The sequence below is a fragment of the Dipodomys spectabilis genome, unplaced genomic scaffold (assembly GCF_019054845.1).
Source record: "Dipodomys spectabilis isolate Male_0828 unplaced genomic scaffold, ASM1905484v1 ptg000019l, whole genome shotgun sequence".
NCBI lineage: Eukaryota > Metazoa > Chordata > Mammalia > Rodentia > Heteromyidae > Dipodomys > Dipodomys spectabilis.
The window spans coordinates 16069516-16084257 of NW_024870696.1; the positions used below are offsets into that span (position 1 = coordinate 16069516).

Sequence of the window (14742 nt, forward strand, 5' to 3'; positions counted from 1 at the left end):
GCTAGCAAGTGCTGTGTAAATATTTGCTGGTGGATAAATGAAGAAGCATTAATTGGGATTCTTGATAGCATTTTGTAGCTGCATTTATTACTGTTATCTGTCTCCCTTTGCCTCCCACATCTGTTGTTCCGTATGTACTTTCTTAATGTTTAAAGCAGCATCAATGTAATTGTCTAGTCTAGCAGCTTGAGGTTTCTTCCCTTCCCCCCCACCCCCCAATTTCTTTGTGTCTGTGTCCTTCTGGTTTGTTTTACACCACGGTTGCTCCTTTTGCAAAACCTAATCAATCACCAGGTTGGAACGCAGGCTTTTACAAAATGACGATCTTTTTCTGTTTTGTTTGCAGGAAAAGAAAATAACCACACAACAGTCTCAAAGCTGAGAGAGACTCAGGGGGTCAAGGATGGAACCTTGGGTTCCCCAGTGGCCAGCTCGGCTATGGGGGAGGCCCATGGCACCATCAAAAGACCCAGACAGAGGACTTCGGAGTGGACGTCAGCGGCTTCTTCCCAACCCGCGGCACAATGGAGAGAGGTTCCATCAATGGCAAGACAGCCCAGGGAGTCCACAGCACCAGCAGGAGCCCAGGGCTGACCACCAGCAGTCACATTACCCCTCCAGGCCGGGGGTGTGGCCTCAGCCTGTGTCTGCAGGGGACTACTATGAAGAGGGTTATCCTGGTCACATGTATTCAAGGTATGGTTTTATGGCTTGAAATGAACCCAACTTTCCTACATGCTTATGATCAGATAGTACTTTCCTTCTTCCTTCTTCCTCATCCTCATGCCTTTTTTTTTTTTTTTAAATTTTGGAAGCACCAGTGTTTTGAACTCAGGGCCTCCCCCTTGCTAGGCAGGTGTTCTATTACTAGAGCCACTCTGCCAAACCTCTTTTACATTGGTTATTTTTTGGTGTGTGTGTGTGTGTGTGTGTGTGTGTGTGTGTGTGTGTGTGTGTGTGTGTGTGAGTGTGTGATGTATCTGTATGCTGGTCATGAGGCTTGAGCTCAGAGCCTGGGTATTAGGTTTTCTTACTCAAAGTTAGTGCACTTCTACTTGAGCCACAGCTCCACTTCTGGCGTTATTTTTTGGTGTGTGTCGGGGGGTGTTAATTGATTGAATGGACTTTCTTGTCCAGACTGGCTTCCTTAGCTCTCGGCCTCCTGAGTAGGATTATAGGCATGAGCCAACAGTGCCCAGTTCATTGATTATTTTTGAGACAAAGCCTTGCATTATGCCTGGCCTAACGTGGACTAGGATCCTGTTTGTGCTTCTTAATGTCACTGTGATGACAGGCGCGCCCCACTGTGCCTAGCCATTTGGTTGAGATAAAGTCTGGCAGACTTTTATTTTGGTCTGTGCTGTGATTGAATCTGAGAGTAGCTAGGATTATAGGCCAGAGCCACTATGCTAGCTTTGCTTTCTTTTTTTCTTTTTCTTTTATTGTGAAAATACTGTACAGAGGGGTTACAATTGCATGGGCAAGATAATGAGTACATTCTTATCAAGCATTGTAGCCTCCTCCCTTGTTCCCCCTTCCCATCCATTCCCGACGGGGGCTTGCTGTGTGGTCCAGGTTGGGCTGGAGTTTGTGATGCTCTTGCATTACCATATTTGGCTTTTCTTTCCCCGCTTTTATTGTTTTTTTTTTTCTTTCTCTATTCTACTACATTGACTTATTTAAAAACTTAACTGCTTTGTTTTTTGGTGACAGAAGTTAGTATTTCTCTTCTTTTTATCCCAAGCAGACCTTCTAAAAGGAGTCATCACAATGTAATGGGGGAAGGGAGTTGGTGAAGAGTAAAGGGTTGAAATTTGTCAGAGCTCGTGGGACACTCTTGCTCTGGGATTCCAAAAGGCAACATCTGTAGATAATGGAAATGTTTTTCTTAGGACCTGGTAAGAAGTTTCTTATCATCTTTAGATCATTCTTGTCTGTGCTTACCATGATACCATCAGTGCCAAGAATCCTACAATTTAGAAAAGTGTCATAGATATTAGAAAAGAAAAACCTGTGTTAAGGCTGGGTGTGGTGACTCATGTCTGTGATCTCAACTACTCAGATGGTGGAGATAGGTAGGACAGCAGTTTGGGGCCAGTCCAGGCAAAACAGTTAGTGAGGACCCAGCTCAACGAATATGCTGATCAAAGTGGTCACGTTTGTGATTCCCATGGTGATTCCCTAGGAGATATAAATAGGAAGATCAAAATTCTAGGCTAGCCTGGTCAAAATTTGAGACCCAATCTAAAAAATAACTTGCAAACAAAAAGGGCTTATGGAGTAGAGTGCTTGCCGAGTAAGCTGAAGGCCCTGCGTTGAAACCTCAGTATAGCCCAAATCTGTGTTCAACACATCACAACTCTAATAGGCAAATATGGACTAACAGGCTTCACATTCAGAACAATAAGAGACCACAGCAAGATGGTTCTAGGTTGGAGAATCTGGAATTCTTGCTGTCCTGGCAGCAAGTAATGGATGGCATCAATTAAATCCTTCATAGGGTATGCTTTTGTGCCCCACTTTCAGGATGATATATATCTGCCTATAGATTTGGGTTGAAATTATGACAGTCACTATAAAGAATTTTGCCTCTATGAAATATCCAAGTATTATTAATTGGTTAAAAATGCTAATAGCATATTTCTTCCCCAGTCTCTGGATAGTTGAATTCTCAAAAAAGGACATATTAAGGACAGAGGTAATAAAACTAATCAGACTTAAGACAGTCTGATGACTTTTTCATTACATTTCTATCTAGAGTATGTATGGAAATCACAATGATATATTAGGTTTTGCACAATCTCCTCAGGAAGGGTGTTCTCAGAGCATATTTAGCATATATATATATATATATATATATATATATATATGTATACATTTGAGGAGTAAGAGTCTTCCTATAAAAATAAAAAGGAGTTGTGAATAAATAACTTAAGAAAACAGTTTTATCAGGTAAAAAATAATTTTAAATAAGAGAAGAGAGTTTTATTATTTTACTACTAAAAATCCAGGCCTTGTTATGTGATAAGGGCATCTCTTGCTCAGATTCTGGATTTTCTGTATATGTGATCTAGAATGAACTGTGGGTTTCTGGCTAGTTCTAGATGCTGTGGCTGTTCTGGATTCTGAAGTTGTTTAGCGTGCCCACTTTCTCCCTTGGTATCTGTCATGTAACTTGGTTTCTGTCTCATAACTGGACTTCCGTGTGCTACCTTAGGCCAGGCTATGAGGATGTCTATCAAAGATACCACTCGCCAACACTGCGGGAAGAGTATGCTTATGGAAGCTATTACTACCCAGGACACCTGCAGCGGCTGCAGGAAGAGAGAGGTATGGAGTGATCCCCAGGAAGTCCTCAGGGATTGGGGATGTGAGTGGGACTGACCGGCAGGCCATAGGACACTGGGGCCATAGAGCCTCTGTGTGGGTAGATAAGACTCCGGCAGTGTTTGCTTCTGTGTCTTGAGAGGAGGGAGCATCCCTGGCTTGTGATGATGATGATACTAGTGGTACTGGTTGCTGGTACTGTGGAGAGTTTGCACATCATTCTACCATTCTTTATAGTCAGGCTACCATGACTGGTCGGGTAGCAGTGAAGTCAGATCTGTGGGCCTCTGGTGTGCTGGGCCATGATATGAGTCAGTCATGACTTTACCCTGAGGGTGGCAGATACACACCAATAGGAATTATACTCCATGCGCATAGGGATAGGCATGTGCTAATGACAGCCTCTGATCAACTAGCAAAGAGGAGTATGTACCATTGCCACCGGCCCCCACCTGGCCATGCAGCTACGTGAAGCCATGCTAATTAATTATTTCATACAGGCATTTTGGGAACCTTCATTGCTAGATCTCACTCCTCATCGATTGAACTTGATTGGGCAAAATAGGCTTTTAAACCCGCAGCGTTCTAGTTCCTCAGCATTACCACTCTCTAGAGTCTCTTCTGAAAGAATTTTCGGAAACAGCAAGTGACCTGTCTTTATTTTGTTTTCTCTGAGGGTGCAGTGCCAAGGCCAGGGAGTCCTTATACCTGGCGTGAAGATTATGGAAACCAAAAGCACCTCAGTGACCATCATGGTGAAAACCCGCAGAGTCCATTTGGAGCAAATAATGAGACTCAGTTCCAGTAAGTGTGCAAGGAGAGGCCACTTGAGCAGAATTCCGTCGCACTATGTTAGGCCAATGTTAGGCCATCTGGTGGTGATGACTCACTTCCAATATCTGCAGCTTTCGCTCCTTGGCTAGAGCTCTACAGCCTGAGCCACGGCTCCTACCCCTTCCAGTAGCTTTTGTTCTAGACACAGGAACATGGGAGAAGGTGGGGATGGCCAAGGCCAACTGCTACCATTGCCCTGGGAGGAGAGATTTCTTGTCACTTGTAAAGTTGCTCCCTGACCTCAACAGTCTGTGGCCACTGAGATCACTTGAGGTCCATTCCTGAGGAGGACTATGTTGGCTTCTGAAACAAAGTTCAGAAGTTCTTACAGTTCAGTGCTGGAGTGCTTTTGCCCTGCTCACTCCTGAGCCCTGAGAATGGGCTGTTCCCCAGTCATAAAGCAGCACAGACTTTGCCTAAGCCTCCGTCCTTCCTGAGGCCAATTGCCTTGGACCCACCAACCCAGGTCCGGGATGTCAGGCTGCAGAGAGCAGCCCCACTCTGCAGCGTCTGATACCACTTCCAGTAACGGTGCTTGAAACCCCAGGGATCCTGTTTTTCTGGGATGAATACACTGAGATGGGGAATGGAGGAGAATGCTTTTCCCCTGTGTACCTGAGCTGACCTAGCAGCCAGCCTATGCGTAGAGTCAGGACAGCCTCTAGCAGGGAGCACTTCTGCCTGGCTGATTTGCTTAGGACCTGTCTCACTGCTGCTGTCATTTTGCTGCAGATCTCTCAGCCGGAACCCTTATAAAGACAGCCCCACTTCCAGCTCTGGACAGGAGCAGCCTGGGGACCTGAGGAATAAGGTAACCTAAAGTGACGTGGGGATGGAGGCCTGTGGCCAGGCATCAAGCCTACCTTGTCATCAGTGGCAGAACTAGGGGAGAGGGAGTCTCCAAGCAGGGTCCTAGTCCTCTCTCTGACAGAGAGTCCATTGGGGCCTCCTTTTCTGCCTTCATGTTCAGTCTTCTAGGTCTGAGGCTCTAATCTGATCCATTTCTGTAAAACTGGCAGGATCCCAGTCACTCCCTGAAAAGAGTCTGCCACTGAGTATTAGGGGTTGGGGACCCCAAGGCACTAGTAATTTGGTTTACCTAAGAAATGGGAAGCTGCTAGAATCTTTTATTGTGGCTTTGAAAAGTAGGACTTGATAGCTTTCCTGACTCTAACCACTTCTTTAACATCTTAGTGTGTGTACCACCTGGGCCACAGAACAAAGCTCTTTTTTTTTTAAAAAAAAATAAACTTTAAGTTTTGGAACAAGTTAAACAATTTCATGGGAAAGTTGCGAAAGTATTATTAGAGATGAGCTTCTCATTTTTTGGCAAGCTTGGATTAATTTTCTCTCCCTGATTAGCTTTGTATGACTTTTGTGGACTGTTTCTCTGTATACTTAAGAGCTTAACAGGTGGGACACATATTATTATGCTTAATTTAATAATCCCCTAAACGGCAACCACCCTCAGGTATACAGCACTTTATGATATACAAAGTAAAAAGATTAAAAAAATTAACTCCATTTTTATTAAGTAGTTGTACAGAGGGGGTTTCAATTCTAGATGCCAGATTATGAGTGCAATGCATCTTGATCAGTGTCTCCCTTTCCTTGTTCGCCTCTATCTATCACCATCCCATCCCTATGCAAAAAGAACTTTTGAATCCAGTATTTTACTCATATCCCCACGGAATGTAAGTTCCATGAATGCCTTGTATACCTGGCTTCCCAGGGAAGGTACAACATCTGGAGTAGTTTGTTGGTTTATTTGGTTTGTTTTTTGTTGGTCATGGGGCCTGGGTGCTGTCCCTCAGCTCTTCAGCTCAAGGCTTAAGTCACAGTGCCATTTCCAGCTTTTTCTGCTTATGTGTTGCTGAGGAATCAAACCCAGGACCTCATGCATGCAAGGCAAGCACTCTATCATTGAGCCACCTTCCCAGCCCACATTTGGGATAGTTAAGGTAGTTATTAAATACTATTAAAGTAAGCAAGTCAGATATGCTTACCCATATTACCCAGGAGAGCACTGAGCCTGGAAAGCTCAAGTCATTTGTTGAGGGTCACAGGGTATAAGAACTCAAAACTGAGGTTTAAATTCAAGGTCTCTTACATTTAGGGCCTGCTTTCTTTGCACTGGGCTGCACTGGGCTGTAATGCATTCTTTAACAAACACCTGCTCACTGAATGCTTTGGTCTCTTTTCAGTTCATCACCATTGCACACATAAATGAAACTGACATGCTGAACTGAGACTTCTTTGTACAACTACTTAAAGATAATTAAGAAAAATAGCTGAGCATTGGTGGCTCATGCCTGTGATCCTAGCTACTCAGGAGGCTGAGATCTGAGGATCACAGTTCAAAGCCAGCCCAGGCAGGACACTCACCTCCAATTAACCACAAAAAGCTAGAAGTGGAGCTGTGGCTCAAGTGGTAGAGCGTGAGCCTTGAGCAAAAAAAGCTCAGGGACAGCGCCCAGGCCCAGAGTTCAAGCCCCAGGATTGGGAGAAAAAAATAATTAAGAAATCATCTATGCCTTCATTCACTGTATTGATCGGAAAGTTTGAACTTCGTTTCTTTGAAGGACTCCTTGTGAAGACTGGTTCCCAGAAGCACTTCCCCATGTCTTTTCACGGCTTTTAACTTTCAGCCATCTGAAGAGTCCAACCTCCTCCAGCAGCACGAGGCTGGACTCAGCTCCAGCAGCTATGAGCTCAGTCAGTACATGGCAGATGTTCCTGAGCAGAGCGATCCCATGGCTTCATCAGTTTGGCGTCCAATCCAGGAGGGTGGGTATTGAAGTGACCATGGGAGTCGGATGAGTCTGATGAGGAAAGGTGGTGAGAAGTCTCTTGGCAAGTCACCTTTCCCTTGCAGTTCCAAGAACGGGTCATTGTTGGCCCCATTGGCTTATGTCGGTCTCTTAGGTGGAGAAGCCAACCTTGGCTCCATTTCTTTTTCTTTCTTTCTTTCTTTCGTTCTTTCTTTCTTTCTTTCTTTCTTCCTTCCTTCCTTCCTTCCTTCCTTCCTTCCTTCCTTCCTTCCTTCCTTCCTTCCTTCCTTCCTTCCTTTCTTTCTTTCTTTCTTTCTTTCTTTCTCTCTTTCTTTCTCTCTCTCTTTCTTTCTCTCTCTTTCTTTCTTTCTCTCTCTCTTTCTTTCTCTCTCTCTTTTTTCTTGCAAAGGCTATTACATAATAACTGCTCTTTCAATGGAATATTACTAGCTATCCTCAAGCTGGGCAAGGAAGCCCTCAGGGGTGCTGTTAAATAACAGGTGAAGAAAGCAGAGATCAGAGAGAATTGCATAAAGCAGAAGCTGGACACAGTGCATGGTTCCATGGCAGTAGGAAACTTGCCCTGGATACACAAGCTCTGTGAGCCAGACTCTTCTGTCTTACCGTTACTGGGCGTCTGGGCCCAGTGCTTTGTCACTTGCATGAAATGATCAAATCCTTGCCTTGACATAGTCTTAGATGCTTAAATCAGCTGCAGCATGAAGCATGGAGCATGGCTTCTACTAGCTATGCAGACCACTTGGAATCTTATTTTGGTTCCAGGTGAGATTTGGATAGAAACATGTCTGTGGCTTTTTTTTTTTTTTTTGGTGGGGATGGGGTGTGGGGAGGCAGGCAGTACTGGGTTTTGAACTCAGGGCCTTAACACTTGCTAGGAAGAAGCTCTCTACTACCAAGCTATGTCATGCCATGCCTCCAGTATATTTCTAAACTAAAGAAAAGGAGTGAAGTGGGGCACTTATGGCTCACGCCTGTCATCCTAGCTACCCAGGAGGCTGAGATCTGAGGATAGCAGTTCAAAGCCAGCCTGGACAGAAAAGTCCCAGTGAGACTTTTATTTTCAATTAACCACTCAAAAACCAGAAGTGGAGCTGTGGCTCAAAATGGTAGACTGCTAGCCTTGAGCAAAAGAGCTCAGGGACAGTGCTCATGCCCTGAGTGAGTTCAAGCCCTGCAACTGACCAAAAAGAAAAAGAGTGAAAGCAGTGCTAACGATGTCCATCTGTATTTGTTGGTTAGGGAACATCTCAGCGGCCAAGCCCAAGGCACCCTTGAAGTTCTACGTCCCTCATGTGTCTGTGAGTTTTGGGCCAGGAGGCCAGCTGGTATGTGTGTGTCCCAATTCTCCCCTGGACGGGCAAACGGCCATCGTTGAACTGCATAGCATGGAGGTAATCAAGATTCCGTGCCCCTGGGATGCTGCACACTGCTTGCTCAACTGCTCTGCACAGGCTTTGTCTGCTTCATTTGGCTTGAACTTGGGTATCTCCAAGAGAGGTCACTTTGGTGGGGAGATGGCCATACACCCTCTCAGGATGTGGTGTAGGAATGGGTTTTGTCTCTGAAAGCAATGTTTCTAGACATTTCCCTGAGATGCTAGTAGTTCATCTTCAACATGCTAACTCACATCCATATTCTTGCTTTTGCCACAAGGCACGACACCATGGCCTTGCGATTGGATCTGATGGACAAAGTGGGTAAAGTAGTTTTGAAGATCTAATTTGATTTTCTCTTCCAGATTATTCTTAATGATTCTGAGGACCAGGAGGAGATGAGAAGTTTCTCAGGACCTCTGATCAGGTAGAGTACTGTAAGGGCTGTGAGTAAAGACTTACAAAATCTAGGAAATCCTCTCATCCAGCTGTGGGTTTCCTTGGAAGAAAATATGTATCCTAGGTGGAATACCAATTCTCTGTGCCACTAAGAAGGAACAGGCGTGGCCTGAGCCATTTTGATCAGTCATCTGATAGGAGAAGAAAGGTTGGCTTAACCATTTGGAAATCTAAAAATAAACTGCATTTTGGAGATATTAATGTTTTAATGTTCCATGTACTTGCAAATAATAATAGAAATTTGGAGCATGCCCTTGGAAATCATCAAAAATAGATAATAATGGGAAATGTTCTTTCAAGGAGCTTTTTTTTTTTTTTTTTAAATGAGAACTTCAGTTGTTTTCTGGACCGTGTGCAAGTCTGCCCTCTGCAGGAATTAACTGGAACTGCTTTCACATTTTCCGTCGTTTCTGATGACTACTTAGGACACAATTTTGGTTTTAGAGAATCCTGACTGTGTCAGAGGACCTGTGTTGTAGGTCTAGGCATTCTACAAACTAGTAGTACTACTAGTTAGTCCTCTACGAGTCTGTCTTAGTTTTCTACCTGAGAAATGGGATAATGCCCTCTCTGCCTACTGCAGGTGGTGACTATAAAACTCAAGTGAGATTATGCATGTGAAAACTCATTACAATATAAACGCACCCTCCAAGAAAATGCACATAGTGTATTTGACAGCTTCTTCAAGTTTATATGAAGGTGAACTCTATGTCTTACGTACAAGTATGCACGAGAACAGTATTTTGCCCTAACTTGGCTTTGATTTTGAAGAGTCTTGGTCAAATAATAATGCCCAATATATGCCATAAAACTTGCTTTTTTTAAATAAGAAGGTAGTTTCTTTTACTATCTATCTTTGGAAAGGGGAATAAAGCTGAGACTTAGGGGAAAGAAGAAATGCCTAAAGTGAGAAATGACAGACCAGGTTTATCTGACCATTCTTATCTTCCATTCTGTGCCTTCACTTCAGGTTTCTGGGCCTCAGCTTCTCACTTGTGAAATGGAGAATCTGTGTATGCTTTGGCCACAGACTTATCCAGTCCTGAATTATTAGGCTTCCGTCTCACTCCTAGCCTGGCCAGGGTCTGTGGCCTGTCAGGAGAAACCTGGGACCTGGAGCAGGGGAAGTGTCTGTCTGCTCATCCTATGCTTCCTGAAATCTCTCCCTAGGGAAGATGTACACAAGGTGGACATCATGACCTTTTGCCAGCACAAAGCAGCTCAGAGCCACAAATCTGAGACACCACAGAGCCGAGACTCAGCTCTACTGTGGCAACTGCTGGTTCTCCTTTGTCGCCAGAATGGGGTGAGTTACTGCTTCCATGGGGAGACTGAGGTGAAGTTTAAGTCTTCATGGGCTGGACAAGAATTGGTTTATGACATAATTATGGAAAGAACTACTAAAGATGCGCCACTTTGCCCCTAGGAAAAACATTGCCCAAATGTCAATACTGATTTTCTTTTCTTTTTTTTTGGGGGGGGGGGGGGTCTGGTTGTGGGGCCTGAACTCTGGGCCTGGGCGCTGTCCCTCAGCTCTTCAGCTCAAGGCTAGCGCTCTACCACTTGAGCCACAGCACCACTTCCGGCTTTTTTTCTTTTTGCTTATGTGGTGCTGAGGAATCGAACCCAGGGCCTCATGCATGCAAGACAAGCACTCTACCACTGAGCCACCTTCCCAGCTCCTCAATACTGATTTTCTAATTCAAACCTTCCCTCTGATGGTCTTGTCTCTGGGTAGAGATTGTTCAACAACAGTCTGATTGTTGCACCGTTTGGTCACTATGCCAACCAGACAAGTGATCATGATAGTGAAGGTGTTTGTAATACAGTATCCAGGAAATGGGCGCTTGAGTGTGCAGGCCCAGCTTCCTTATGAAGGAGGGGGGACACCCTGGTGCCTTCCTTTCCGCTTGGGCTGCCAGGGTGGGGACATCAGGATTCTCCCTCAGAATGATGCTTATTGTCTTGCAGTCCATGGTGGGGTCTGACATTGCCGAGCTACTGATGCAAGACTGCAAGAAGCTGGAGAAATACAAGAGGCAGGCCCCAGTGGCCAACCTCATTAACCTGACCGACGAGGACTGGCCCGTGATGAACTCCGGGAACCGCAACCTGCTCACTGGGGAGATCCCCCCCACCGTGGAGACGCCCGCTCAGGTCGTGGAGAAGTTCACTAAACTGCTCTACTATGGAAGGAAGAAGGCAAGTAGCCCTTCTCCCTGGCTTGCTTTCCTCATGTAACCACCAGCCACCACCCACTCTCCTCCAATCATGTCAATCATACAATTTTAGAATGTGTGAGAAGTTCAGAAAGCTAAAGTGAAGAGAATGAAAATACCATTGTGCTTTTGCCACCAACACCTACAATGGTGTTTCCCTACTGTTGAATGACTGCACCTGTTAACATTAGAGGCATTGACTTCTAGTATCTTCCTATGGGTGTATTAAAAATCGGTTTAGATTACATAATTATGCCTCTAGATGTATTAGCTTGGCATATTGACACATGCCTATAATCCTAGCACTTGGGAGTCTGAGCCAGGAGGATCACAAGTTCAAGCCAGTCTTGAACAAGATCCTGCCTCAAAATGAACAAATAATCTGTTCCCCAACAAATATAAATCATTTTTTTCATTTTGTTTCATTTAAGGCTATTTGACGAGATTCTTTTTTTTTTGGGTCCAGTCATGGGGCCTGAACTCTGGGCCTGGGCACTGTCCCTCAGCTCTTCAGCTCAAGGCTAGCGCTCTACCACTTGAGCCACAGCGCCACTCCTGGTTTTTTTCTTTTTGCTTATGTGGTGCTGAGGAATCAAACCCAGGGCCTCAGGCATGCAAGGCAAGCGCTCTACACTGAGCCACCTTCCCAGTCCCTTGACGAGATTCTTAATGGCAAGCTTTGAACCAGGAGCCTAAGGCTCAGCCTCCTGAATAGTTTAGGATTATAAGCATGGCCCAACTTTCAAACATTTTGGTGCCAATCTGAGAAGTGAAAAAGTAGAATTTAATGTCGTTATTTGCCTTTCTGTTATTGTGAATGCAGTTGGATAGTTTTAATCTGTGAACTTTGTTTTGTGGCACTGGGATTTGAACTCAGTTTACACTTACCAGGCAGGAGCTCTACCACTTGAGGTGTGCCTCCAGACCTTTTTGATTTAATTATTTTTGTGATAGGGTTTTGCTTCCCCCCAGCTTGGCTGTACTGTGATCTTTTGTTTTGCTTCCTGAGAACCTGGAATGATAGGCATTTACCATGACACCAGTATTTTATTGGTTGAGATGGTGTTTCAGGAACTTTTTTGCCTATGTTGGCCTCAAACCCAGTGCTTCTCAAGAAGCCACCACATCTGGCTTGTTTCTTGTCATGAAATTTCTATCTTTTTTTTTGTTGATTCTTTTATTCTTGCCTGTTGATGTGGAGTTTTTCATATTTTTAAAACTTTTAGTTCAGAAATCACATTTTGGACTCATATGTATGTAGACTTTTACGTAAAAATTTTGCTTATAGAAGTAAGTTGTGACTCTTCTATATTTAAATATTTAATATCAGGTTTTTGTATAAAGTGTGTGTGTGTGTGTGTGTGTGTGTGTGTGTGTGTGTGTGTGTGTGTGTGTGTGTATTACTGGGGATTAAATTTGAGGGAATGCACTTGGTTGGCAGGTACTCTACCACTTGACCCCATAGATAGCCCAATCCTATGGTATTATCTTCTTTTTTCTTTCTTGCTTTTCTTGTAGCCTTAGGTTTGAACTTGGGTCATTGTTTTTGTTGGGCTATCACCTCACCATTTGAATCATACATCTAACCCCTCCTTTGTTTGCTGGTTATTTTTTTTAAAGAAGGAATGAGAACTTTATTTTTGTCTTACATTTCTAAAAAGTCAAGTAAATAGGTAATAGAATAGTTTAAACAATTCTTTACCAACAACATACCAGTATAGATTAGACAATAATAACATCACAGTTTAAGCTAATCACTTGAGTCTAAGAAGCATTAGCAGTCTACATATGAGACTGGTTATTTTTTAAATTATCTTTAAGTAGTTGTACAAAAGAGTTGCCATTCAACTATGGTGTTTTTTTTTTTTTGGGTCCGGTCGTGGGGCCTGAACTCTGGGCCTGGGCCCTCAGCTCTTTAGCTCAAGGCTAGCATTCCACCACTTGAGTCACAGCATCACTTCTGGCTTTTTTCTTTTTGCTTATGTGGTGCTGAGGAATTGAACCCAGGGTCTCATGCATGCAAGGCAAGCGCTCTACCACTGAGCCACCTTCCCAGCCCCTCCCTCGCCCTTTTTAATTTATTAGGGCATCCATTGACTTTGACTGTATTTCTCTCTTTTCACCTCTTCGTTCATCTACCCCTTTCCCTTGGCCCCATCCCACCTCTTTTGCTTCTTGGTGTTTATTTCGTTGAACTTTGACTACCTATTTAAGAAATTACACTATTTGAGTTCTCCCTCGAATGTACCATATTTTAGTTAATTTATTTGTATGCACTTGCATACCACCCAACGCATTTACTTATAAGTTTATTAGCTAAATCTAACGTCAACATATAAGGGAAAGCATGCATCCATTGTCTCGGGACCTGACTTACTTTACATAAAATTTTCAGATCTTTCCATTTCTTTACAAATGGTACAATATTACTCTTTTAAATGGATGAGTAAAATTCCATGGCATGTACTATCATGTTTTCTTGATCCATTTGCCCATTGAGGGGCATGCTGGCTGGCTATTTTTGAGATCGATTCTTGTGACCTTTTCTGCCTCGGCTGGCCTTAAGCTACAATCCTTCTGCTCTTAGCCTCCTCAGTAGTTAGGATTATAGACAAAAGCCATTGCTCAGCTTCTACTTTGAAGTTCTTGAACCCAGTGGCACATGCAGAGACAAATGAATTACGAACTCTTGTTTTAAGGACGATAAATAATGACCACAACAACAATAACAACAAAGGAAGGGAAGGGTTTTTCAAAATGGCTACTTCTTCCTTCTAGGCACTTGCTTGACATCTTTCCTGCATTATCTCATTTATCACCATAGAAACCGTCAGTCAGGTTCTGTTGTTGTTCTGTGTATTTACAGGCTAGGGAAGTTAGCGAGGGATAGAACCAGGGCTTAGGTCTGGGCGACCTGACCCTGATTCTAGGCTTCTAACCTCTTCCTAACACTCTATTTCACAATAAGCCCAAAGGCAGTAAGAGAGGGTTCAGAATGATTAACGAGAGATGGGATATCACAATATCTTTTAAACTTTTATTCTTACGTGACTGAGTCTTATTTTTGGCATTATATGATATTGACAATCATGATACACGTTCTTAATTTCTTTATTTATTCTTCAGTTATCTTTTGGAGTAATCTGATGATTCCCAGCTCAGCGTTAGTAACTCTTCTTACAAAATACTGATTATAAAGATAAGGGCTAAAGGCCCATGTCTATAATCCTAGCTTCTCAGAAGGCTGAAGCTAGACCAAGCAGGAAAGTTAATTGAATAACTGCAGTTGAAGAGTAACTTCAATGAACCAGCAAAAAGTTGAACACGGGCCCTAAGCAAAAAATTTAAGAGACAGCGCCCAGGCCTTGAGTTCAATCCCTAGTACCAGCATACACACAAAACACTGTACCAGCATACACACAAAACACTGACTACAAAACAGTTAAAAACCTTCACAAAACAGCAACCCTTAATGCCATCTCTTACTTGCCATGTATCAGAGACTGAATTCCCTAACAGAACATTTACATCTATGTGTGAGAGAGTTCATGTGCTCTCTTTCTCTCTCTCTCTCTCTTTAATAAGAATACATGGTGATATATTGGGATTAATCAAAGATCGTGTTTCTTAGAGGTGAAATTACTTCATTAGAAACTTTCTGTCTCCAAATCACATTTTTGTGCACCCAGGAAATTATTAATATCAGTTCAAAATCTCACATGTCAGTTGAATAAAAAG

The 14742-nt window shown here is 43.4% G+C and overlaps 1 protein-coding gene across 1 annotated transcript in view; it reads left to right on the forward strand.

The window, feature by feature from the left end:
• The first annotated feature begins 349 nt into the window (after window positions 1-349).
• Window positions 350-14742, forward strand: part of LOC122103777 (protein transport protein Sec16B-like) — a 38323-nt gene continuing 23930 nt past the window's right edge. The window contains exons 1-9 of the mRNA XM_042674429.1: window positions 350-696; window positions 3218-3330; window positions 4011-4131; window positions 4894-4972; window positions 6810-6948; window positions 8193-8344; window positions 8692-8753; window positions 9956-10091; window positions 10757-10987. Of these exons, the coding sequence (XP_042530363.1) occupies window positions 404-696; window positions 3218-3330; window positions 4011-4131; window positions 4894-4972; window positions 6810-6948; window positions 8193-8344; window positions 8692-8753; window positions 9956-10091; window positions 10757-10987 (1326 nt within the window). The 5' untranslated portion in view covers window positions 350-403. The remainder of the gene's footprint in view (window positions 697-3217; window positions 3331-4010; window positions 4132-4893; window positions 4973-6809; window positions 6949-8192; window positions 8345-8691; window positions 8754-9955; window positions 10092-10756; window positions 10988-14742) is intronic.